The sequence below is a fragment of the Astyanax mexicanus genome, chromosome 8 (assembly GCF_023375975.1).
Source record: "Astyanax mexicanus isolate ESR-SI-001 chromosome 8, AstMex3_surface, whole genome shotgun sequence".
NCBI lineage: Eukaryota > Metazoa > Chordata > Actinopteri > Characiformes > Acestrorhamphidae > Astyanax > Astyanax mexicanus.
Genome location: NC_064415.1, coordinates 16896877 through 16923371, shown reverse-complemented (window position 1 = coordinate 16923371; position 26495 = coordinate 16896877). Strand labels below are relative to the sequence as shown.

Sequence of the window (26495 nt, the reverse complement as noted above, 5' to 3'; positions counted from 1 at the left end):
TGAGGAGAAGAAGGGGAAAAGAAGGGAGAGAAGGAGGATGATTAGGTGAAGACAGAGGAATAGAAATATGAGGAAGGTGAGGAGATGGGATGAGAAGGATAGAGTATTTAAGAGATAAAGACAAGACGGTAAGAGAAGACAAGAAGAACACCATGTAAGAAAAAGAAGAAACAGCTGAGAGGAAGAGGATGTTGACGTTGAGTTAGAGGAAAAAGAAGAGATAAATGAGAAGGAAGAAAAGAGGTGAAAGAAGAATAAAAAGAAGTGAAGGAAAAGAAAAGTGAATAGAAAAAAGGTACAAGGAAAAGGAAGATGAGGAAAGAGAGAAGAAGCAATATAATGAGGGGAAAAGAAGGTTAAGGGATAAAATAAGGGTTGAGGAAAAGGAGAAAAGAAGAATAGAAGAATAAGCAGGGGAGGGGTGTGGTTGTGTGGGTCTTGTGGTTTGGAGGAGCCTTGTTTAAACAGCAGGCAGTAGTGGAGTGGGAAGTGATGGAGTTCTGGAACAGGTGTGGGATCTCAACTGGTTTAATTTTTTATTTTTACATACAAAACAACAATCAATACATTTACTTATTTACACTTTTGCTCAGAGTCAGCTAGAAGAAGTGGCTAAAGGTACCGCTAGCTACACTGTACAGTAAGGTATACTCAGTCCATAGCAGAGTCCCTCCAGCTCATCAACTCATCCAGCGTTTCTCGTCCCTGAGCTTCCTCCAAATGCCCCATTCACCCCCTTATATACCCTTTTAACCTCCGCAGAATAAACCAAAGGGATATACCCCTGGGTAAACCAGACCAACACAATATACAACATTTACATTTACATAACTGGTTGATTAGGAATTACACTACTAGGACAGAAATGTAAGTACCTAATAACAAGAGACATAATACAATATATTAATATTTATTTTTTATTCTTTTTTACAGGTCACCTGAAACCCCCCTGCACCAAGGCTACATAGCTGGGTGGCCCGCCTGGACACAGGTAAGTATTAAATGTGTAATGAAATGATTTATAAAGAAATAAGATATGGATGGAGAAAAGGATGAGGAGGTGGAGAAAGGCAAATAAGAAATAAGATATGGATGGAGAAAAGGATGAGGAGGTGGAGGAAGAAGAATAAGAAATAAGATATGGATGGAGAAAAGGATGAGGAGGTGGAGGAAGAAGAATAAGAAATAAGATATGGATGGAGAAAAGGATGAGGAGGTGGAGGAAGAAGAATAAGAAATAAGATATGGATGGAGAAAAGGATGAGGAGGTGGAGGAAGGCGAATAAGAAATAAGATATGGATGGAGAAAAGGATGAGGAGGTGGAGGATGGAGAATAAGAAATAAGATATGGATGGAGAAAAGGATGAGGAGGTGGAGGAGATGAGCAGCAGAGCAGAAAGTGATAAGGGCCGGACCCTGTTAATGAAGTAACAACTCTCGATGCACACGGCAAGCACTGTCAGGCAAACAGTCAATATAAATGCATATTCTCAATCCCAGTGGACAAATATATCTGATGACATACGCACACACACACACACTTACACACACACACACACAGACATCGTTACACACTCATAGACACACTCATCTGCTGACGAGAGGCTTCCTCTGTTTTGATAGTGTCAGCAGGATTCTCCTGGCGGAAGTAAATTCAGTAATAGTTCTCTTGGCTCGATGCAGGATTGCAGTAAATTTTTATATTCATCAATACAACAGCACAGAGCAATCTGCCAGCTCAGCCAACAAGCGCTTGATTAGCAAAGACACACGATCACACCAGAGCCATCAAGCAACAGGCGCATCCTTAACCACAGGACAGTGTTGGGAAGACACGTGAGCGAATGGTTTGTAGACTCGCTTTTGTGTTTATATGGTTATATTAGTATTTGGAGTGCCTGCCTACAGAGATACTATAAAATAAGACAACCCAGTCAGATCTATCAGTCCTAACAAGACCCTCTTATCCACTGGAGGACCAAACAGTTCTGAACAAGGAGGGTAACCATTCTGGGGATTCTTTTTACATGAACTTGGTTTAGCACAAGACACTTACAAACCAGACTTAGCCTGATTTATTCAGCATGATTCCCTAACTGTTCTTGGGGCCACTGGACGGATTGGTAATGTTCTGATCACACACAGATCAAATAAAATTGCTTTATTATGAATTGACAATGTAAAATACTGTCAATAACAGGCAAGGTCAAAACCAAAAGACAAATATGTAAGGCAGTAAACATACCAAGAGCAATGAAAAAGTCCAGGTCAAAACCAGTAAGGCAGAAAATCATAAAAGATTAAATAAAGAATATGCAAAACACAGGCAAGGGAAATATTTTGTAAGTGAGAGACGGAACCAGAGCAAATACTCGTCCAGGAGTGTGTGTGTGGTGAAGGGGTATATATAGTGAGTGCAACAGATGTGATTAATATTCTGGAGATTGTGGTCTGGGAACACAACCCTGATACACTAATTTACATCACAATGCCATACTGTAAGCATGTGCTCAAACTAGCCGTTCAATATACTTAAAAACAGCACTGTGAATCATTCAAAAATGACTGAAAAGCAAAACATGGTAAAATAAATGTATAAAAATAGCAGGGTTCTTTTCTAAATATATATATATATATATATATATATATATATATATATATATATATATATATATATATATATATATATATATATATAAAATGTTGTAGGGTTTCTGCAAGTGCTCTTTCTTTTGTAGTGGACGAAATAAAGCAAACTACTTCAGTGCAAAATTGAAATAGATGCACTTTGTTATCGTCCAGCACAGCCTTCGTTTATTCAGCCCTGTTGAGGCTGATGTCAGTGGGACTAAGCAAATATGTCCCATCAAGAGCTTTAAGTCTGAGAGAGGAAAAAGTGAGTAAGTAAAACCAAGGCAGAGTGTGTAACACTGTAGGATGTTTGGGCAGGGACATAATAACTAAATAAAAAGTGCACTTACTGCCTGGAGTCTGTACATTGTGAAGAAGTGATGACTAAAATTTTAAAAATATATTGGATAGAACAGATGCAAGTTTAATAATGTAAATTAGTTATGTTTTATTTTGTGCCATTATTGACTACAATGAATTCTGTCTATAATACTATAATGTACAGTTTATTACAATTTCATCCAGTGGTTTGGCACTTTCTCATGGGAGGGGCATCTAACTGGGCACTTCATCATGCTCACTGCATCCACTGCTTTTCTCTACTGGAAAGTACACCCTGACTTTTGGCATGTCAGAAATTATACTAAGGTTAAATTTAAAAGCACTTTTTCTACTTACAGTAATTTTATTCTAGTGAAATACAAAAGGACACGCCCTCTAAACATCCTTTTAGGTTTATAAATGCTAAAGCTGCAATAGATTGTGTGGATATTATATATATATATATATTGCAGATTATGTTTCTGCAGCTACTGGTGTTGTATTGTAAATGCTATGCTATGTGTGTGTGTGTGTGTGTGTGTGTGTGTGTGTGTGTGTGTGTGTGTGTGTGTGCACGGCTGCTGTGTGGTGTTGTGTAACTCTGCAGTGGCGGGAACAGACATGCATATTTGAGGGTGGTGATGTAAGAGTTTACCCACAGTGCAGTGCGGTGGATATGAATGGGGAGTGTGTGTGTGTGAGGGTGATTGGTGGAGGCTCCCATCAATGAGGAGATGAGGCCAGCACTGAACTCATTCTCATTCTGATCAGGCTCTGTGATTCAGGAGAGCAGCGGCCGGAGAAAAAAAAACAACAGCAATAAAACAGCATTCCTCCAGACAGCTCAATTCAACGGCCTCTTTCACTTCTCCCTCTCTCTCTCTGTATCTCTCTCCCTTTCTCTTTATCTCTTTCCCTGTTTCTGTCCATCTTTCTATATTTATCCCACTTTCACTCTTTTCATCTCTTTATATTTATCCTAATTTATATGCTTCTCTTCACACCTCTTTCCCGCTCTCTCAGTCTCTTCCTTTATCTCTCCTACTCTCCTTCCCTCTCTCTAAATCTTTTCTTTTATCTCTCTCACTCTCCTTCCCTTTCTCTCCATCTCTTCATTTACCTCTCTCACTCTCTACAACTCTTCCTTTATCTCCATCCTTTCCTCTCTCAATTTCTTCCTTTCCCTCTCTCCATCCCCCCTTTATCTCTCACTCTTTCCCTCTCTCCATCTCTTCCATTATCTCTCTCTCTCCATCTTTTCCTTTATCTCTCTTTCCATCTCTTCCTTTGCCTCTCACTGTTTTCCCCTTTCCCTCCATCTTTTCTTTTTATCTCTTTTTCCCTCTCTCTCTTCCTTTATCTCTCAACTCTCTTTCCATCTCTTACTTTATCTTTCACTGTTTTTCCCTCTCCCTTCAACTCTTCCTTTATCTCACTCACTGATTTCCCTCTCACTCCATCTCTTCCTTTATCTCTCCCTTTCTCTCTCTCTCCATCTCTTCCTTTATCTCTTAATGTTTTCCCTCTCCCTTCATCTATTCCTTTATCTCTCCCTCTCCTTCTATCTCTTCCTTTTTCTCTCACTCTCTTTTCATCTCTTTCTTTATCTCTCTTACTGTTTTCCCTCTCCTTCCATCTCTTCCTTTATCTCTCTCTTTCCCTCTCTCCATCCCTTCTTTTATATCTCTTACTGTTTTTCCCTCTTTCACTGTATCTCTTCTTTATCTTGTCTTTCTTTGTCCTGGCTTTCTATTTCTCTCTTTCAATTTCTTATTTTATCTTTTTCATTTCTTTTCTATCCTTCCTCCCATCAGCTTTGCGCTCTCTATTTATGTCTCTTTAACATTTTTCCCATCTTTCTCTCCATTTCTTCTTTGATCTTTCTTACTCTTTTTGTCCTTTCTCTTCATTTCTTTTTCTGTTTGTCTTGCGTGTTCTCCTCTTTCAATCTCTTTAAAATCTCTCTCCATCTTCCTCTCTATCTCATTTTATCTCTCTTTCCCTATCTATTGCTGTATTTACCTCTGCCTCACACCTTTTTCCATCTTTGTCTTTTACACCTCTCTTTCTGCCTGTAACACTTTTACCTCATCTTCTCCATCTCTTTATCTGTCTCTTACTACCTCTTTATTTGCTCTGAAGAATAGACAGATGAGAGCTGATGAGGGTGGTGGAGGAGAATGGTGGAGGGGTTTGTGCTGATCTGCTGCTTGTTGTTGCTGTAGTCATGCAGATGAGCTCGAGCGTGAAAGCTCCTCTACTTTGAAGTGCAGTTCATCCCGAAATCACGCGACGCCTCCCGCGCGCTCGAAAACACAGACGGAGCAGTGAGTGAGCGCGCGAGCGCGGGATCATGAATGAAGGCGCGCGAGCACGACCACCACGACCACGCCTTTCCCAACACCATTCAACCGCTCCGTTCATTATAACAGCCTCAGCATCAGATCACACACACACGCGCTCGCGCGCACACACATACACGTATTGGAGAAACACCTCTAAATCTCTGCTAAATCACAGATGAAAGCAGTGCGAGGACCCGAGCGCGCGCACTGCCAAATGCGTAAAAGAAGGGATGATGGGTTTATAAATAGAGCTGAGAAAAAGAAAGAGAGCGAGAGAGAGAGAGAGAGAGAGAGATGTTGCTGGCAAATCGGCCTGTGTCAAAATTATTTGCATACACTAAACAGTCAAAAGTTTTGACACAGCTCTTTTCATTCAATGCGTTTTATTTATTTTTAGGATTTAACATAATCACAAAGTGTTAACAAAAATTAGAATATGTTTTATACTTTAGATTCTTCTAAGTATCCTCAATTAGCTTTGATGACAGGTCAAGGGATCGTGAAGGCCAAACACTTTTTTGTTTACTACGTAATTCAATGTGTGCACCAAAGCTACAGTTCTTTAGTAAAGATGTTTACTAAACATCTTCCTTTTTTCAGCTTTATCCCACATTTTTTAGTAAAACGTTTTTCAAACATAACAAGAGTTTATTAACGTTCAAGTTTTTTTCTATATCTGGATTTTTTTTAACGTTCAGGTAACATTGCTGTAACAACGTCATACACGTCAAACTTGTATCAATGTTTTTCTTTTTAGATTTGGGATTGTTACTTTTAACATTTTCATAATGTGCATATAGTGAACAGTACCAGTCAAAGGTTTGGACACAGTATCTCATTCAGTGTTTCTTCTTTATTTAACCATTTAATATATTTTCTACACTGTAGATTAATATTAAATACATAAAAAAACATTTAAGGTACACATATGGAATTATTTAGTAAAAAAACTGATCATCTGAGATGGTGATTTGGGATAAGCTGCAGCTTCTTCAGGAACTCCATCAAAATACTTCAAAAAGCACTAGTAAACGTTCATATGATTTTTTAAAGATTATTTAGAATGCAAAATGTATTATAATAATGATCATATTTATAAGACAAAGACATTACACTGAATCCAAGTAAAAATTTTGATTTCTAAGATTTTAATGAGGTTTTCATGTGTTTTATGATATGATTAATGCATAATAAATGAATGCATATGTAATTTATACGGGGTCTGTGCTGGGTGGTCTTTGCGGTGTTTCAGGTGGATCTGCTGTTTAAAGCTGTTTTTTGCTGCTGCTCTGATTCACAAACCCGCGCGGGTGCCTCTGACGTCAGTGGGGAGAATCATCGCTGCTGTTGAAGGAGGGTGGGGGGGGGGGGGGTGTATGTGTGGAGGGGGGCGGTATCACGCGCGCCAGTGCCGTCGTCCCGCCAGCGCCGTTAGCCATGCTAACCGCGGAGCAGCGCGCCTCGGATCTCACGAGCTCACGAAGATCCGGATAAGCATCAGCAGCGGCGGCGGAGAAGGAGGAGGCAGCGCGCGCGGACAGTCCTGCCTTGCCGTAGCACGAGCCGCGCCCGCGGGAGGGGAGGAGAACGGAACAGACCGGGGAAAGAAGAGAGAGGAGAGAGAGAGAAAGAGGGAAGACAGGAGGAGAAACAGCAGCAGTAGCAGCGGCGGCGGCACTGCGGCTTCATGGCACTGAGGTAACGTTACCGTGTCCGGCCGGCCGCGGCACATGCAGCAGCGCGAGCAGCGCGCGCGCCGGTCTACCCCGACCTTCCCTGATCCACCCGTGTCTATGCTACCCTCTGATACCCCGCTAAACCTTCAGCACTGCGGGGGGCTTCTGCTGGCGGTGGGGGGGCTTAAGGGCACATTTTTCTGAATGAAACGGTCGCGCGCGCGCTAAAATAGTCACGCGAGAGAGGGAAGAAGAGAAGGAAGGAGAAATAAAGAGAAGGAGAGAGAAAGATATATAAATGAGAGAAATAGAAGTAAAAATATGAGAGAAAGGGAGGCAGAGAGAAAGTAGAGGGAGAGAGGAGGAGAAAGAGAAAAGAGAGAGAAGATAAAAAGAGAGAGATAGAGGGAGGAAGAGAGAGACAAAAGAGAAAAGAGAGAAAGAAAGAAGAGAGAGAGAGAGAGAGAGGGAGGATCTTGGTGCGGACTGAAGGTGGCGCGGCATATTTTTAGAGGAATATTTCTAAAAATAGAATCGCGGCGCGCGCTGAAAAAGAGGAGAGAACGAGTTGGAAACGCGGGCAACACACACACACAGCGGGTCTGACAGCAGGGTTAAAGTATAAACACAGCTGATTAAGACTGTGAGTGAAGGATATAAACACTGCTAAGGGGGGCTGTAGAAGGACAAATGAATGATGGGAGGGTCAGATTCTGAAGAATTATAAAGGTGTGAAAATTCTACATTATTATAATAAAATAGCAATAAACAACGAATAAGGCTGGAGGTTGATAAGTAGTGGAGTGGTATATGAAGGAACAATGAATAACAAAAAACAAGTAACTGATGAAAGGCGGATATGAAGGACTCTATGATAGAGTGAATAATAATGAAAAAATGTGTGATAATGTGTGAAAAAATAAGTGAAAAATAATGTAATGAATGGGAATAGTGGAGATGTAAATGATGAAGGGGTGAATGATGGAGGGATGAGAGTAGTTGAAGTGTGATGATGGAGGACAAATAAAAAAGGACAGAATGATGGAAAAAATTATTACTGAGGAGGGAATTATTGTGGGGTGAATGATGAAGGGGTAAAAAAAATCAGGGGTGGATGATAGAGGGCAACTAAAAAATGGAGAAAATAATTGTGTAATAATGATTTAAGAGTGAACTGTGCAGTCAGTGGTAAAGTGATGCACGGCAGAGAGGCAATTAATGGAGATGACGAGATGAGGATGGTGCAGGTGTGAATGATGTATATTTAAATGGTGAATAGGTGAATGATAAAGACATGAATGATGGAGAAATGTGAAAATAATGGAGGGAATAATGAAGGGGTGAGAATAATTGTGGGAGAGAATGGCTGAATAATGAAGGGTGAATGTAGAAAGTGTGAATAATTGAAGGATAAAAGTTAGAAGGAAAGTAATGAAGGAGTGAACGATGGAGCAGATAAATGATAGAATAAATGTAGTGAAGTAAACAAAGAGTGTAAGATGGGTGAATGACTTGGTTTATGATGCAGGGGTAAATGGAAAATGTGAGTATGAAGGAGGTGTAAATGATGAAGGGGTGAAGAATGGAGGGGTGGGCCATAGAAGAATGAATGATGAAAAGGTAAAAATGTTGGAGAGATCAATAATGATAATAATGAGGTGAATGGGGGAGAATAACAAATAATTGAGGAGTGAGTAAACTATGAAAGATGGAGTAGCAAGAATGATGGAATAAATGGACATGAACAGAAGAGTGAAAGATAGGCTAAATAATGGAGAGGTGAAAATGATTAAGTGAATGTTGTAGAAGTTAATGTTGAGGGTGCGAATGATGGGGTGAGAAAAAGTTTGAAGTAAATGATGAACTGATAATGGAGATTTGAATGATGGTGGATTGGATGATGGAGATTTGAATGATGGTTGACTGTACTGATGGAGGAGTGAATGATGGAGAAGTGAATGATGAGGGATTGTATGGTGGATTGAATGATGGTGGATTGTACTGATGGAGGCGTGAATGATGGTTGATTGAATGATGGAGGAGTGAATGATGAAGAAATGAATGATGGTGGATTGTACTAATGGAGAAGTGAATGATGGAGGAGTGAATAATGGAGGAGTGAATGATGGTGGATTGTACTGATGGAGAAGTGAATGATGGTGGATTGTACTGATAGAGAAGTGAACAATGGAGGAGTGAATAATGGAGAAGTGAATGATGGTGGATTGAAGGATGGGGGAGTGAATGATGGTGGATTGTACTAATGGAGAACTGAATGATGGAGGAGTGAATGATGGCGATTTGAATGATGGTGGATTGTACTGATGGAGAAGTGAATGATTGTGGATTGTACTCATGGAGAACTGAATGATGGTGGATTGAATGATGGAGATTTGAATGATGGTTGATTGTACTGATGGAGAAGTGAATGATGGTGGCTTGTGCTCATGGAGAATTGAATAATTGAGGAGTGAATGATGGAGGAGTGATTGATGGTGGATTGAACTGTGAATTATGGTGTATTGAATGATGCAGGAGTGAATTATGATGTACTGAAGGATGTAGGAGTGAACGATGAAGAGTTTATTGATGGTGGTAGAATGATGGTGGATTGAATGATGGAGAAGTGAATGATGGTGGAATGAATGATGTAGATTTGAATGATGGTGGATTGTACTGATGGAGAAGTTAATGTTGGTGGATTGAATGATGGGGAGTGAATTGATGGAGAAGTGAATGATGGTGGATAGTACTGATGGTGGATAGTACTGATGGAGAATTGAATAATTGAGCAGTGAATGATGGTGGATTGTACTGATGGAGAAGTGAATGATGGAGGAGTAAATTATGGTGTAGTGAATGATGGAGGAGTGAATTATGATGTATTGAATGATGGAGGAGTGAATGATGAAGATTTGAATGATGGTGGATTGAACTGCAGTTAATGACTGAGGATTGAGTGTTGCAGGGCTGGATTTTGAGGCACAGATGGCTGTAGAGTGTGTATAAATAGAGCACTGGAAGAACACAGTTATTCCACTATCATTATTATCAATTATTATCAATGGCATCATTATTGTTATTTTTGTTATTCTGTGTTGCTGTTACAGTTATTACTGCTGTAAGCAGAGAGGTCATTCTCACTGTATGTTTTCCTTGTTCTCTCTCTTTTTCTCTCTCTCTCTCTCAGCTATGATTCACTCTCTTGCAGCAGCGATGAGCAGCCACCTTCCAAACACCTCTTCTTCTTCCTCTCCCTCTTCCTCCTCCTCCTCCTCATCTCTGGGTGGTGCATGGCTTTTGCCTGATGGGCGTAACTCCTCTCTGGTGCGGAATAATGGGGCAGACCTGCATCCGCTGGCTCCTGTTAGCCCATGGGACGTTGCTCTGTGTGTCACGGGGACCCTTATCTCCTGCGAGAACGCCCTGGTCCTGGCGGCACTCTTCTACACCCCCAGCCTGCGGGCGCCCACCTTCATCCTCATCGGCAGCTTGGCCGCCGCTGACCTCCTGGCGGGCCTGGGCCTGGTGCTCAACTTCATCTCCATCTATGCGCTGGACACTGATCTCGCTACGCTGGTCTCTGTGGGGCTGTTGATTGCAGCCTTCTCGGCTTCTGTCCTCAACATCCTGGCGATCACGGTGGACCGGTACCTGTCGCTTTACAACGCTCTTACCTACAACACAGAACGCACCCTCACTTTCACCTACGCCATGCTGGCACTCATCTGGCTGGTTTGCGTCGCTCTCGGGCTTCTGCCCGCCCTGGGCTGGAACTGCCTGGCGGATGAAACCCACTGCAGCATATGCCGACCAGTGACCAAGAACAATGCCGTGGCGCTGGCCGTCACCTTCCTGCTGGTCTTCGCGCTCATCATGCAGCTGTATCTGCAGATCTGCAAGATCGCCTTCCGCCACGCGCAGCAGATTGCAGTGCAGCAACACCATTTCGCCGCCATCTCCACCACCAAAGGCGTGTCCACGCTGTCCGCAATCCTGTGCACCTTCGCCGCCTGCTGGATGCCCTTTGCCATGTACTCCATTGTGGCTGATTCCAGCTACCCAGTCATCTACACGTACGCCACTGTGCTGCCAGCCACATGCAACTCAGTCATAAATCCCATCATTTACGCATTTCGAAACCCGGACATCCAGAAGTCTCTCTGGCTGGCCTGCTGCGGGTGCGTCCCAGCCAATTTCTCTCTTCGGCCAAGGACGTCAAGTGACGTATAGGGCGGAGGAATCAAGTGAGACTTTATGAGACGTTCCTGGGAACACCACTTCCTTGGGTCTACTGTGCAAGTGTGTGCTACTGGGCCCACAAAGCAGGCTAATTCATGATGGATCTTTTCTACCAAACGCAACATTCGTACAACAGCAGTGGCAACAACAGCTACAACAACAACAAAAGGAATCTCTACTCACCTGTATATACACCTCAAAGTCATTGCAGTATCAACTGATCGTACTGATCGTGCTGTGTGGTCACTGGGGTAAATATCCCATAATGAGCTCATAACCACTGTAGAATATCACATTTTTAGTGCAGTGAGCTTCATCGCAATTATGAAGGAAACCAATGTACACATTTCCAAAAGAAACCCGAAAGAGGGATAGTTAAGGTTCAGCATAAAACACGGCATGTAATTAATCTATTGAACGAAAACCCAATCTCTAACTTTAAAAATTAAGTGCAATTTCCCCTCATTTCTTCTCATCAAGTGAAGCAACCTAGATTACTTTATTTATTGTATTTAGCTAACTGGCCCAAATCTGCTGCCCTCCTCAAAAAGCCAATTACAATGCCAAGAAAGACTCTACAAATGTCTGCACTCAAAGCCTCTTTCTTTATCCGTTGACATTGTACAGGTCAATCAGTAGACGTAAAAGAAGCACAGTGTGTTTTAATGGAAACATGAAAAGCTCTTGAAAGAGCAATGCAGTGTTGACTGAATTCGTACCAGAATATTATGACCATCTCTCTTCATACAATACAATATGACACTTTTCTGTGCATTTTTTATTACTATTACAGGACCACCACAGAGCAACTATTGTTTGGTTGGTGGGTCATTCTCTGCACTGCAGTGACTCTACTGACAAGGCGTTAGTGTGTGTTGTGCTCGTATGAGTTGGACAGACACAGCAGCAGTGCTGCTGGAGTTTTTAAACACTGTGTACATACTATTAGACACTTCTACCTAGAGCTGCTCCACCATGTAGATGTAAATCAGAGATGAAACAAAAACCCTGTTTGGAGATCTGTTGTTGCACAGTTTGGGGTTGGTCATCCTATAGTCCTACATCTGTGTTCACAGGATGCTTGCTACCCACTCGACATTGGCTATTGGCTGGATATTTATGGTTGGTCAACTATTCTCAGCCCAGCAGTGATTCCAGGGTATTTAAAAACTCCACTCATACCAGGGCAACACACATCCAACCCATCAGTGTCACTGCAGTGCTGAGAATGTGATCCTATGGGGTCCTGACCATTGAAGAACAAAATAAACTACAGAGAAGGACTACATTCTGCGATTATAGAACCACAAAGTGCTCCTGTTTGCTCAGTGGAGCTGAAAAAAAATGAAAAATGCAATTAAAAACAAGGAGGTGGTCATAATATTCTGACATGACTGTCTATTAAGAAAGTGGCATAATATACTGTACTTCTGCAAAGATGCAAAGTTAAACGCCGGTACCTTATTATACGCACCATACTTCAGGACCATGGACAGCTGCTGGCACATCCGCACTGCTGTTCCTGAGCAGCTCTGCTTTTCCCCCACACCGAGCTCCCTCCGTGTTCCTTTAAAAAATAAATGAATGACATTAAAGCAACACAGCGTCCCACTAGCGAAGTTTCGCTGCCTGCCAAATTCGCGGCTCCTTCGTTAGCTCATTGTTCTGCAACGAGATTGTTGTTTTCACAACTTGGCTGGGTGTCGAGAGGGACGGCGGGAGAGCAGGAAAGCGGGGAAATGATTGAGGCTGTCACAGGAATTTGAATGAGCCTTTTAATTGGAAATCGGAGGAAACCTACCAATTTCAGAGACGGCCGAGGCAAAAGAATACATTAATAGCTTACATAATTCTAAATCCAATACAGCCAAAGCTTTATTCTTCCTCTAGAATGAGAAGACTGTGTTTGAATGATTATTATTATTATTAAGATATAACTAAGATATAACTAAGAGCTCTGGTTTGATGAATAAGTGGATAGATTTGGATAGAGACGGCGTCCTTCGCATCTGCGTATAAAACTGTATTCATCACAGAGACTTCTCTGATAGCCAGCAAGCATGCGCATAGATCTAAATTCATAAAAATAGCTCATATTGGGATCAGATAACTAGGCCAGCAGACCTTGGATGGGGTGGTCTTGAATTGAGGTTAATGAAAGCGGTGACGGCGAGAAGTGTGTGTCTTTTACACGAAAATCAAAGCAGGACAAATGATCATAACTGATGCAGTTATTGAAACAAAAACTTAAACAGCACATCTTTTCTTTTCCTCTGAAAATGAACAGCACATTGTGTCTGTTAAGGGGAAAAAGAGATGCAAAAGAGTCCTTTTAAGCCCCTTTTCTTTATTTTTTTTGTCACTTGAAACGTACAGAATTTCCGAGAACCTTATTTTTGGCCTTATCTTTTTTTTGCACCTCTGCAATAATCAATCAATGTGTGCTGTCCATTGATGATGCTACAATCGTAACGAGGCCATCAACAGAGCTAATTTAACCTTATGACTTGAATACTTTGAATGCTAAGCAGGTCCGTTGGTAGGACCTGGTCTTTAAATCAGATAAAGTAGGGCTGTTATCTGCAGTGAACTGCATTTAATGCTGGTGTGAAGCTTAGAGTAGGCCCTGACAACCCACATAATACACACTGCACTACACTACTCAACACTACACTACTCAACACTACACACACACACTAGAATACTAGAGTTGGCCCACTCTGACTAACCTCAGCCACTTGGTGACCTACACTATACCTGATGGATGGACTTTCAGCTGGAGTCTTGTCCCGCAGTCTGGACACTGTGGACAGACGCTCCGGCGCTTTGACGTTTAGTTTATTTAAAACGGTGCGTGTGTGTTTTTGCGTGTGTGAGTGCGATTCGAGCGAGAAATCGAGAAAAACAGAGCTAAACATGTGTTTATACAGTATATGTGTTTATACAGTATAGCACTCACTCATATCTTGGGTGGGGTTCAGTGACCTATCACACTGTGCCCCCTTTATGGAGAAAAAAGAAACAGATAATAATAATAATTTTATTATTACAATGATAAAAAAAAAATCCACTCCAACTAATACACAGAAACACAGATACACGGATATCGATGTTTTGATGCCAACCTGTATTGTTATGTACCGTATCTCCACAGAGCTATACTCAACGGGATGCCATAGATTCAGTTTGTTCAGGGGTACTAAGGTTATTTTTCTTATGCAATGCTAAATGGATACATATGGATTCTATTTTTATACACATCAGGGCATGAGTTTTATGACATGGTGTGGTGTCGGTGAGTGTGTGTGTGTGTGTGTGTGCGTGTGTGTGTATGTACGTACGTATGTATGTATGTATATAATATGTGTATTCTTATCGATGGTTTCTTACTAAAAATGACGGAAAGATAAAAAAAAACACAAAGAAAAACACCACAAAAAATTGAGTGTTGGCGATGCGAAAAGTGCCATAATTTTAGTAGTGTCTTATTTGTTGATTTCAGTGTATTTGTCAAGAAAACTAAGCAAAGTATTCTTATGATTTCGTCCATCACTTCACTAGAGACTTTGCAGGAAATGTCAATATAACACAACACAATACAGAACAGTACCAGTCATTATTCTGATGGAAGACCTCAAAAAAAAAAAAAAAAGAAGCTAAACCAGGCTGAACTTTGTTGATCTGTCGAAAGTTCAACACCGACTCACAGCATTGAAGCTGTTATGAATTGTAAAACAATAATGTCATCCATGTGATTCACTGTGTGATCTAAACTGATGGATTCTTTTTAAACCATGTGAATGCAATCATATTTGGAGCAATCGTGACTAAGGCTGAAATCATGTTCTCAGCAGTAGTGGGTGGTTCTAAGCAGTAGTGGGTGGTTCCCAGCGATCCTGTTCAAATATAACGATCCAGGACCCCCTCCGCTGCCGGGGTAACCCCACTTTTGCGGCAGCCTACTGGCTTTCTGTTCATTAGTCTGGTACCCTATTGGCCCCTTTCCCTCTACATGGAGTCCTGCTTGGCTCTGGTGCTGGACAGGACGGTAGTCCTCGTCCGAGTCAGACAGTGGACAGATGGATGTCCACCCCCTGCCACCTGCTCAACAGTGACCTATCTAATCACGGACACCAGTGGGTGTCATCGTAGGCTGCAAAGGAGAAGATAGAACTTACCCTTTATATCTCTGTGGCGTCAGTCTGATTGGTTAACCACGAAATCCTAAGATTAGTGTTGATGAAATTATAATAATGAACAGACTTATTGCTAGTGTTCTTTTATAGTAACTGTTGCTAAGTTTGACGACATGTTGTGTAAAAAAGCTTTGGACAGAATATCTGTGCTCATTTAAAATTTTGACATATGTCCATATGAATGTGTGTGGACACCTATTCTAAAACATGCATTCAATTACATTTAAATAGTGCCTATTGCTGACACTGATATGCAAATAGCAAATACACAAATACCACTGTTTTGATCCTTCTAGAGAAATATTATTATTACCAATAAAAATAGCAGATAATCATGAACCTTTTGTCACTATACATAGAGAGTTATATGTATAAAGCTCCCCAGCATTGAAGTGTGGAGTAAAGGAACTGTGTTGCCTGCAACGATGCAGCTGCTCCAACCTTCTCTGAACATTAGAGACAGTTACTCCATTAATACCCTTAATTTTAGAAGAATCAATGAATATGCAGGTGTCCTAATACTTTTGTCCATTTAGAGTAACCAGATATCATTTAAAAGAAATGTTTCTCTCTACATTCAAATAAACATTGGTTTGAAAACAAAGGCAAAGCTATTTTTTCTAATACAAATACTAATACTAATTTTTATCTCATTTTCCAATATACACAGCCAATTACCCAATTCACTCATTAGGACTCCCCCTATCACTAGTGATGCCCCAACACACCAGGAGGGTGAAGACTAACACATGCTTCCTCCGATACATGTGATGATGCAGCATTGCTGAGTAGAATTACAGCGCATTTGGAGGAAAGCGCAGCGACTCGGTTCCGATACATCAGCTCACAGACGCCCTGTGCTGATCGACATTACCTGCTCCGGCAGCTGATGGCAAGCTACATGACTGGGATTCAAACCAGCAATCTCCCAATCATAGTGCCAGCACTTTAGACTGCTGGACCACTCGGAGCCTATACATTTTCATCCATTCTCAAAAATATGCATATAAAAAGACAGAAGCAATTTTAAAATTCAAATTAAATTCTAATCTGCATCTAAAGTGCATCTAATCAGAAATCAGAAAGAGGTTCATTCCAAAATTAATTAAACTTTCTTCAACCTTTCTTTAAAGCATGTCCAACCTAGCTACAGTAACTATAAAAGAAATCATAGTCATATAAAACAGATTTACACTGGCAGTCAAAAAACTTGTGTTTTTGTAGTTTAGTCCACACTGATCCATAACGACAACCTGTTTATTTAACCCTGTTCACACCTGGTCACTTCATCTGGTTTTTAACCACATGTTCTGTTACACCTATTGCCGTGTGGAACTGAAGATGCTAATTCGCTTGTTGTGCAGCCATTATTATTGGTGTTTGGGTTTTGTTTATTAAATTGGTCTGAGATGAGAGATGGATGAGTTTACACTGCTATAACCTGTGACAGAAATGCATCTCAGACTGTCTACTGAAGTGGATTGTTGTCTGAGTGATCGGGTTAGTATCTGTTGTAAAAGTGTATCGGGTGCGTTTATGCTTGGTCTTTTCCAGATGTAATCCGGATACTCAAAATGAATTAAATGACCAGGTGTGAATGGGATCAAAAGTTATAAAATGTGTTCCAATCTAGTGATTTGTGTTGTGTTGTATCATTTTGCTGGGTTGTAGATATCCATATAATACAGACATTAGTGCATGCATCTGAACTACTATTTCCTTTTGGCTGCCAGTGTAGAAATGATGGAGAGATGAAAAGAAAGAGAAGCTAAGAAGTGAGTTCAGAGTCTGCAGGATGTGTGGGGTTACGGTTGGCCTGGATTGGCCTGGAGAAATGCAGTGTATGTTTGCAGTCTGCTGCAGTTTGCAGGGCTGCTGTGTTGTTCTGGTGGAGAGAGCAAGTACAGACGGCCTTATAGAGAGAGGGAGAGGGAGAGAATGAGAGAGGGAGGGGAAAAAACGAGCAAGATTCATCTATACCTCAGTCTTGCGGTTTGTGGGGAGACTGAATGACGTCGCTGCTTGCGTACCCAAACAGAAAAAGAGAGAGAGAGAGAAAGAGAGCGAGAGAGAGGTCGTTTGAAAGACGGCTCCCGACCGCACAGATGTTCTGTTACGCCTAAAAGTGGCCCGTCTAAAAATAATGCCTGAAAATGTGAGGCACGAAACGTTAAATTTATCCCGAGCGCTTAAAATCCCTTTGCTGGGCCATTAAGCAGCAGAGCTCAGCTCCTTCTCTCCCTTGATAGAGCAACATTAGGGAATGGAGGCATCCTGAGAAGGAGAGAGAGATAAAGAGAGAGAGAGAGACAGAGAAAGAAGCATTAGCCCACCCACTCGGACAAAGCATCTAGATGTAATGTGACTATTAAATCTATAGGAGGTCCATTATGATACAGGATTGCACATTAGTCCTATTGATTAGCCAATAATGTCCATCTATTTTTATCCAGCAACCTTTTCTATGTCCTACATGCATGGAGTGAAAACGATAGCCCTCCTTCTTCAAAATAAAGCTGCTATAAATGGTTGTTTAATGAGCCTGTAAGTGTCACTGTAAATAACTTTTAAACTGGTAAAGAACCTTTATATCAAGATTTTTTAGATCTTTTAAAGGATCTTCAAGTAAAGATTCTTTAGATCTTTTAAAGGGTATTCACATAAAGATTCTTTAGATCTTTTAAAGGGTATTCACATAAAGATTCTTTAGATCTTTTAAAGGATCTTCAAGTAAAGATTTTATAGATATTTTAAAGGGTATTCACGTAAAGATTCTTTAGATCTTTTAAAGGATCTTCAAGTAAAGATTCTTTAGATCTTTTAAAGGATCTTCAAGTAAAGATTCTTTAGATCTTTTAAAGGATCTTCAAGTGAAGATTTTTTAGATATTTTAAATGGTCTTAAGGTGGAGATTCTTTAGATCCTTAAAAAGGTTTTTAAATGAAGATTATTTAGATCTTTCAAAGGGCCTGCGAGTTAAGATTTCTTTTTAGATATATTAAACTGTCTTCAAGTAAAGATTCTTTAGATTTTTTAAATGGTTTTCAAGTGAAGATTCTTTAGATCTTTTAAACGGTCTTTAAGTGAAGATTATTTAGATCTTACAAAGGGTCTTCAAATCCAAACAGCTTAATGATAAATGCAGTGTTCACATTACAGGGCTCATTAATCAATTCTGATTTTTTGTTCAGATTATATTCCGTGGGCTATCTCTATGGTTCACATTCACAGTGGTCAGTGACTTCTGTATCTGTCTGTAATGTGAACACATCTGTGCAGGTTGATACATTTATGCACGTCATCTCTGTTGTTTTGCCGTGCTGCCGGTGTTACAGCTAATTCTGACTCCCTGCCAGAATCCGACTCCACTTATGGAATGTTCTGTTGTTTGTGAAGGAAAACCTTATAGTTATTCATAAACAGAAACAACATGAAACATTGCCAACATGAAAAGAGGAGTTGGATTCTGGCAAGGAAGCAGAATTTGGCATGACAATGGTATTGGCCCACAAATATGCCCACAAATCTGATTTGAATGCAATCTAGGATCACATATGAAAGTGTGAAATTGAATTGCATAAAATTAAAAAGAAAAGATTGGATTTGAGTTAAATTTAAGTCACTACAGACTGATAATGTGAATGCAGCGAAATTATCTTTATGGAACCAACCATTAGAAGGACTTTTATTTTGAAGAGTGCTCTTAAGACACAATTTTTTAGGCGTTTTTTAGGCGTTTTGTCTGGACAGCTCATAGATCAGAACGTGGTCAGAGATGATGACTGGGTACATGATACTGTGATGTAAACTACCGGTTAGTGTCTGTATAATTCTTCTTCTTCTTATTATTTTTTTATTTTAAATTCCTCTCTTTGTATTGGGAACTCTCTTAATCTGATGACAAGTACGATGCACTTTATGAGAGGGACATGCTACACATTGCACTGTACGTGTGGAATGTACTTCTAATTGAAAATGATTTATTTTTAATACTGTATATAAACGAAAGAAGAGAAGAAAAAAGATCAAACCTATGGAAAAGAAATACTTTGTCAAATAAAACGCAGCAAACTCTTCCAGTCTTGTGTTTGTGTGTGTTTTATGAGTGTTTTGGTGAGTGTGAGAGGGCTGCAGGTGTGAGAGGGAGAAAGAGAGAGAGAGAGAGAAAGAGAGAGAGTGTGTGGGAGGTATATTCACATTCTCAGGTCGAGCTTAAAAGGGCTGCGCATGAATTATTGAACTACTGTGATTTATGTAACCTGTTCTGGGTCCACAGAGAATAGGAGGTATCCACAGAGAAGATAGAGAAGGAGGAGGGCAGAGGGAGCAGGGAAGCATCTGGGGCTCCAGCTGTGGACAGGCGGGGTCATCGCTGTACTTGTAGACGGAGCTACAAGACACAAGCAGAAGTGTTAGATCAGCAAAACAAAGATTTAAGCAGAGGTAAAAGTACTGAGCTTTTTTTAGAACTAGAGCAGAACTGCACTTCTTAGTAGTTTACATCTCTAGAACAGGGGTGTCCAAACTATGGCCCGTGGGTCATTTGCGGCCTGTTTCCTTTTTTGGAGCGGTCTGCAAGGTATTTTACAAATAGAATGAAAGTTGGCCCGCTGTTAAGCAGGTTTTTATAATGTGAGATTCAAAGTTTGAACGCTAGGTGTCAGAAACGAGCCAAAGAGTCTAAAAGCGCCGAGAGTGCGCATTTCTTGCGCAGACAAACGGGCCAAAGAGTCTAAAAGTGGAGAGGGTGCGCATTTCTAGTGCAGAAAAACGGGGCAAAGAGTCCAAAAGCGAGGAGAGGGTGCGCATTTATAGCGCTGAAAAATGGGCCAAAAAGTCTAAAAGCGGCGAGAGTGAAGTTATAGCGCAAAAAAACGGGCCAAAGAGTCTAAAAGTGGAGAGGGTGCGCATTTCTAGCGCAGAAAAACGGACCAAAGAGTCTAAAAGTTGCCGTAATTAAGGAGTTTAATATTACTGCAAGGACTGGCTTATCTTTATCTAGTAATTCTTGGAGGGAATGTGGAGAAGCAGACTCAAACTTTGTTCATACAAAGTAATGGGAGGAGATATATGATGCCCTCCAGTCAGTTTTTTGAGTTCCTGTTCCTAAAGAGCCATTGATATCGCTGTAGGGAGTTGTCCCTCAAGGTTTTGACAATAAGAACCAAATCTACCTCCTTGAAGTTTTATTTTAGCAATTAAGGGTATAACTGTGAACTGGCTCGAAAGTATGGTGCAAAAGTATGGGCACCCTTATCATTTTATTGATTTGAATACTCCTACACTGTAAAAAAAACACCGTAAAATTTACGGTAAAATACTGGCAGCTGTGGTTGCCAGAATTTTACCGTAAAATAAACAGTTGCCAAGAATTATACTGTAATATCTTTTACATGGCAACCGTTTATTTTACGGTAAAATTCTGGCAACCACAGCTGCCAGTATTTCACCGTAAAATAAACAGTTGTAAATGTATAAGATATTACAGTTTAATTCTTGTCAACAGTAAATTTCACATTCATAAACCGTTTTGTTTACAGTATATTCTTGTAAAAAAAAGTATATTACATTGTAAAAAGCCTACTGTAAAAAAAAATTCTTGTCAAATTTACGGTGAAAAATTGGCAGCTGTGGTTGCCATTTTTTACCGTAAAAAATACAGTGATATTGTATATGGCTTTACAGTAAGGTATTTTAACACTTGTAAAAACAACAGTTTGAAAATGTACCAATAAAGAGGAGTTACTGTTAAAATAACGGTGAAATTGTGTATAAACTCATGGTATAGCTGAACAATTCACAACGTAACCCTGTTGCTTTTTAAGTGAAAAACTATCCATTCCACAGCATTTATTGTCCTATTTTACGGTCAATTTTTGTTAAAACACTTGGTATGTGGTTGTGCAATAATTTTGATTCTCGCTGTAAACGTGTGTTGTTAACAACATACAGTTTTAAACAGCATGATCTTTATCAAAATCATTTCATTAACTGGACTACTGCTCACTTACAGCACAGAGATGTGCTCGGAGAGTAAAATCACTTATATACTCATAGTGTAAAACCCAGGCAGGTGGATAAAACCGCTATGAAACTACATCATGGTGACTTCTCTAAACGAAACATCTAATTAACATAACCACGCCCCATAGACAGCTGCGTTACATCCCATTCAGACCCTGCGGATATCAATAAAATCCAGGAGCAAACAAACTCATTATATACAATGCCCTAATAATATCCTTCTCCTTCAATGTAATATACTTTTTTTCACAAGAATATACTGTAAACAAAACGGTTTATGAATATGAAATTTACTGTTGACAAGAATTAAACTGTAATATCTTATACATTTACAACTGTTTATTTTACGGTGAAATACTGGCAGCTGTGGTTGCCAGAATTTTACCGTAAAATAAACGGTTGCCATGTAAAAGACATTACAGTACAATTCTTGGCAACCGTTTATTTTACGGTGAAATTCTGGCAACCACAGCTGCCAGTATTTTACCGTAAATTTTACATTTTTTTCTCAGTGATTATACAGTAATATGCTGTTTTTAATATTACAATCTATTACCATTGCCATGTCAGTTTTTTAATTTATGGTAATTCAATGTTTATTCTACAACAATAAGCTAGTTCTTGCTTTACGGTTTATTTCTGTTGCCATTTCACAGTTTTTCACTGTAATTTTCACGGACATTTTTTACAGTATTCAATGGTGAAAAGAATATTATTCATGACAAATAAATGTAGAAATTACAGTTTTAGCCGTTATCCAAATAATATGGAAATTTATTAATGGCTTGTGTATTTAACAGTAAAAAAAAATATTAATCACAAAAAATGAATGTAGAAATTACGGTTTTGCCTGTTGAGTAAAAATACGGAAATGTAATAATGGCTTGTATATTTAACAGTAAAAACATGTATTATTCACAAAACATGAATGTAGAAAATACAGTTTTGCTTGTTTAATAAAAATACGGAAATGTAATACTGGCTTGTATATTTTACAGTAAAAACATGTATTATTCACAAAAAATGAATGTAGAAATTACGGTTTTGGCTGTTATCTAAATAATACGGAAATGTAATACTGGCTTGTATATTTTACAGTAAAAAAATGTATTATTCACAAAAAATGAATGTAGAAATTACGGTTTTGGCTGTTATCTAAATAATACGGAAATGTAATACTGGCTTGTATATTTTACAGTAAAAAAATGTATTATTCACAAAAAAATAATGTAGAAATTACGGTTTTACCAGTTATCCAAAAATACGGAAAATTTCTGTTATAAACACAGTGCAAGAGAATTTTACGTTGAAATAATGTATTTTTTCCAGAGAAAATGTGTAAAAATTAGTGTATTGGATGATATATGAATTTACGGTATTTTGTTGTTACCGAAACAGTATTTAGCCTTTTTAGCGTTTACAGTCTTTTACTGTCATGGTTTGACAGTTTTTCACCGTAAATTCTATGGACATTTTTTACAGTGTAACTACTATTTACTGACTTACTGAAGAACAACATTGGTTTGCTAACCTCATTGAGCTTTGAACTTCATAGCCAGGTGTATCCAGTCATGAGAAAAGGTATTTAAGGTGGCCAGTTGCAAGTTGCTCTCCTATTTGAATCTCCTCTGAAGAGTGCCATCATGGGCTCATCAAAACAACTCTCAAATCATCTAAAAACAAAGATTGTTCAACATAGTTGTTCAGGGGAAGCAGGAGTATTCAAATCAATAAAATGATAAGGGTGCCCATACTTCTGCATTTTCTGTTAGTACAATAAACCTCATTTCAATCCTGAAATATTAATGTGTGCATCAGTTATTAGATATATCAAACTGAAATGGCTGTTCCATCCAGTATCTCTGGGATGCTGCGATAAACTGGAGAGTTGGGGATGAGGTAAAATAGTGATCATGCTTTCAATAATAGTGAATATACACAATAAAGAGCTAAATTTGTCTTTATAAGCACTTCAAATCTCCTTTATATTCACTAAACTAGGACTTATTGTTCCCTACAGTGTATAACTGTGCTGGTAATCCATCATTTAGACCAGGGGTGCACAGTCCTGCTTCTGAAAATCATCTGAAAAGGTCACATCCAACACATCTGGCTCTCATATCCAGAAACCCCAACCCCCCCTGAAGGCCTTCATTACCTGGATCAGGTGGAACTGGAGCTACACTCTGTGAGATGAAAGATTATGAGGAAGAAAATCAGACATCTCACAGTTCCACATCAGAGAATCGGCCCTGATATGACCTTGATATTTATTCATTCCACTGTTTAATTCTTGTGTACCTGTGTAACATATGGGAGACTTTATGAATACAACGAATTGTGTCATAAATATACATAAATAAAACGTATATAATTAATCCTGTTATCATTACGTATATAGATGTAGGTAATGCACACACTGTAGCTGCTGCTGCGACACACTCACACACACACTCATACACACACACTCGCGCGCACACACACAGCAGAAAGGGCGCAGCATCGTTTCCCCATATGACGCAGGCAAAAGACAAAAAAGATGGAGGAGAGTCACGTCCAGCTCCTTGACTCACCTTCAGCAAACACAGAGAGAGAGAGAGAGAGAGAGAGAGAGAGAGAGAGAGAAAGAGAGAGAGAGATACAGAGAGATACAGAGAGAAAGAGTGACACCTAGCGACTTGTTTAATGTGGTTTACCTGTTATCTATATTAGCTTTATGCTAAGCTAAAAGCACATATGGAATATATGAAATAATATTTAAGACTAGATCTGCATTTTTATAAAGAAAATACATATTTTATTTTATTTTGTAAAACAAAACAAACCCATATGGGAATAAAAATATATACAAAATGTATTTAACCAAAATATTTTTGCATTTAAACTTTTCCAATAAATATTCGTCTGTCAAACATTTTTAATTGTTGGGAGAAATCACTAAATCAGGAATCATTTCTTTAACAAAACACTATTTAGATGTACAATAACTTAGGTACTACAATAACTTATAATATGGTAAAGAAAATAGCTTATTTATACCAAAAAAAGCAGAAATGGTCAATATACAGTACCAGTCAAAAGTTTGGAGACACATTTTCACTCAATTTTTTTTTTTTTTCTCCACACTATAAAAAATAGAATCATATAGTAACTTTAAAGTGTTAAACAAATCGAAATACTCTTTAAAGCATTTAGGTGTCCTTGTCTGGGTGCTGTGATTTTTTTTATGATTGACTGACCTTCATTTTATTTATTTTTTTCAGTCTTTTTTTTTTCTTTATTTAGGTGAGTAGTTATTGTCGTGTCAAATAGAGCTATTCACTGTATACCAGCTCTACCCTTTTCATAACTTTACAACTGATGCTCTCAAACACATTAAGAAGACAAAAGAAAATTGATTAACTCTTGACGAGGTCAGCACAGCTGTTAACTGAAAGCCTGACATCTCAGCAAGAGATCTACTTTAAAGAACCTAAAATATAAAACATATTCTGTTCATAGATAATTAGAAAATAATGTTTTTCTTTATAGTTTGGCTGACTTTAGTATTGATCTACAATCAAAACATTTAAAAATAATGGAAAATCATGTTTTGACAGGTACTGTATATGATTATTCATTGGAAGAGCTCAATTGGCCTAATGAAAATAGTAAAAGTGTTTTAGTTTCTATAAAACTTCTTTTTGCCATGTAAACTGAACAATAAAATGCCAAAGGTCATGGGACAGCACTCCACAACTTTAGCTGACTTTTTTGCAAACTTTTTGAAACAGTGAACACTTACCTGAATCTTTACCTGGAACACAGTCAAGTGCCAGTGACATCAGTGCCAGCTCAGACATAGCAGTCCTGAGGTAAATGGAATGCAGCCTAAAATACTCTTGGGTATTGAGTAAATGACCTGAAAACATCACAGTGTTAGTGCCTTGAGTCATACTGGCTATTTAGTCCCCACAAAAAAAGCTATATTGCTCCCCCTCTCCCTTAACACACACACAGGTTTGGGCTACTGCTAATATTAAACCAAACATTCCAGATATTCAAGACTAAACAAAACAAAATATAAATTAATCATCCTGGGATCAGACAACCCAAGTCTTAGGTTCTGAGCCATTATATTTAGGACCCACAAAGAGCTAGCTAGCTAACTGCTAAATGCTAATCTTTTCACACAGGAGAAAAGCTGCATTTTTGTTAGCCTACTACCAACATTTTAGCTAGCATCATTTTCCAAATAAAGTATCTAAATGCTACTTAGCTCAGTGGCATACAATGGCAAAAAAAAAAGAGTACCTATTGGGCAGCTTGGGTCCTGTACAGCAAGTGTGACTAAAACTAGAAACATAAATGGATGCAGCAGAGCCGCTTCAAGGCATTTGGGGGCCCCAAGAAAAATTGACCCCAGCACATACCATCATCAAATGCAGCTCGCTGCTGGAGTAAGCACGGCAGAGAACAGTGAAGAGCACATCTGTATTAGGTTTTCTCACCTGTAGGCGAATTCTTTACAGCACTACATCACAATTACTTTGCCGGAAAGGGCACAACAATGTATTAACAGTCCATTAAAGTTAATTGTATTAAAATAATTGTAATTCCAAACTGTATTGAATGTTGAAATTAAGTCAAGCTTGTATATCTTCCCATAAGCATCACCTCTTTTTATTTTGGACTGTGTGTCCTGCAGGTGAGAAAATGTGCCATTAAGGGGGCTGAATAGTGTGTTTGGGTGCTGTTTCACACAGTTTCCTTTGCCTCCTTCAGTGTATAGTGACCAGAACTGGGAATGACATGCCAGGTTAAAGGATGTCAAGGAAGGCAATTAATCAGATCGTTTTTTTAACTTAATAATAATTGACAGACCTAATTTATTTATAATACATTTCTTGACCTTTGTGGCCCTTCTGATAAATGTGCAAATAAGGTCAAACAATAAATCACCTAAAGAGACCAAATAAAGGTGGAAATGTTTATTTTTTGAGTCATACTGGGGATATTTGGTCCCCACTAAGAGCTAATGGCTATTCACACACACACACACACACACACACACACACAC

At 39.3% G+C, this 26495-nt stretch overlaps 1 protein-coding gene across 1 annotated transcript; it reads left to right on the top strand.

The window, feature by feature from the left end:
- Positions 1-6859: 6859 nt before the first annotated feature.
- gpr185b (G protein-coupled receptor 185 b) lies at positions 6860-14871 on the top strand. Its single transcript, XM_007250194.4, has 2 exons — positions 6860-6996; positions 10165-14871. The coding sequence occupies exon 2, from the start codon at positions 10167-10169 to the stop codon at positions 11205-11207; it is 1041 nt and encodes a 346-aa protein (XP_007250256.2). The 5' UTR covers positions 6860-6996; positions 10165-10166; the 3' UTR covers positions 11208-14871.
- Positions 14872-26495: the final 11624 nt, after the last annotated feature.

Coding starts and splice junctions, on each gene's coding strand:
- gpr185b (XM_007250194.4), top strand. CDS start 10,167: ATGATTCACTCTCTTGCAGCAGCGATGAGCAGCCACCTTCCAAACACC.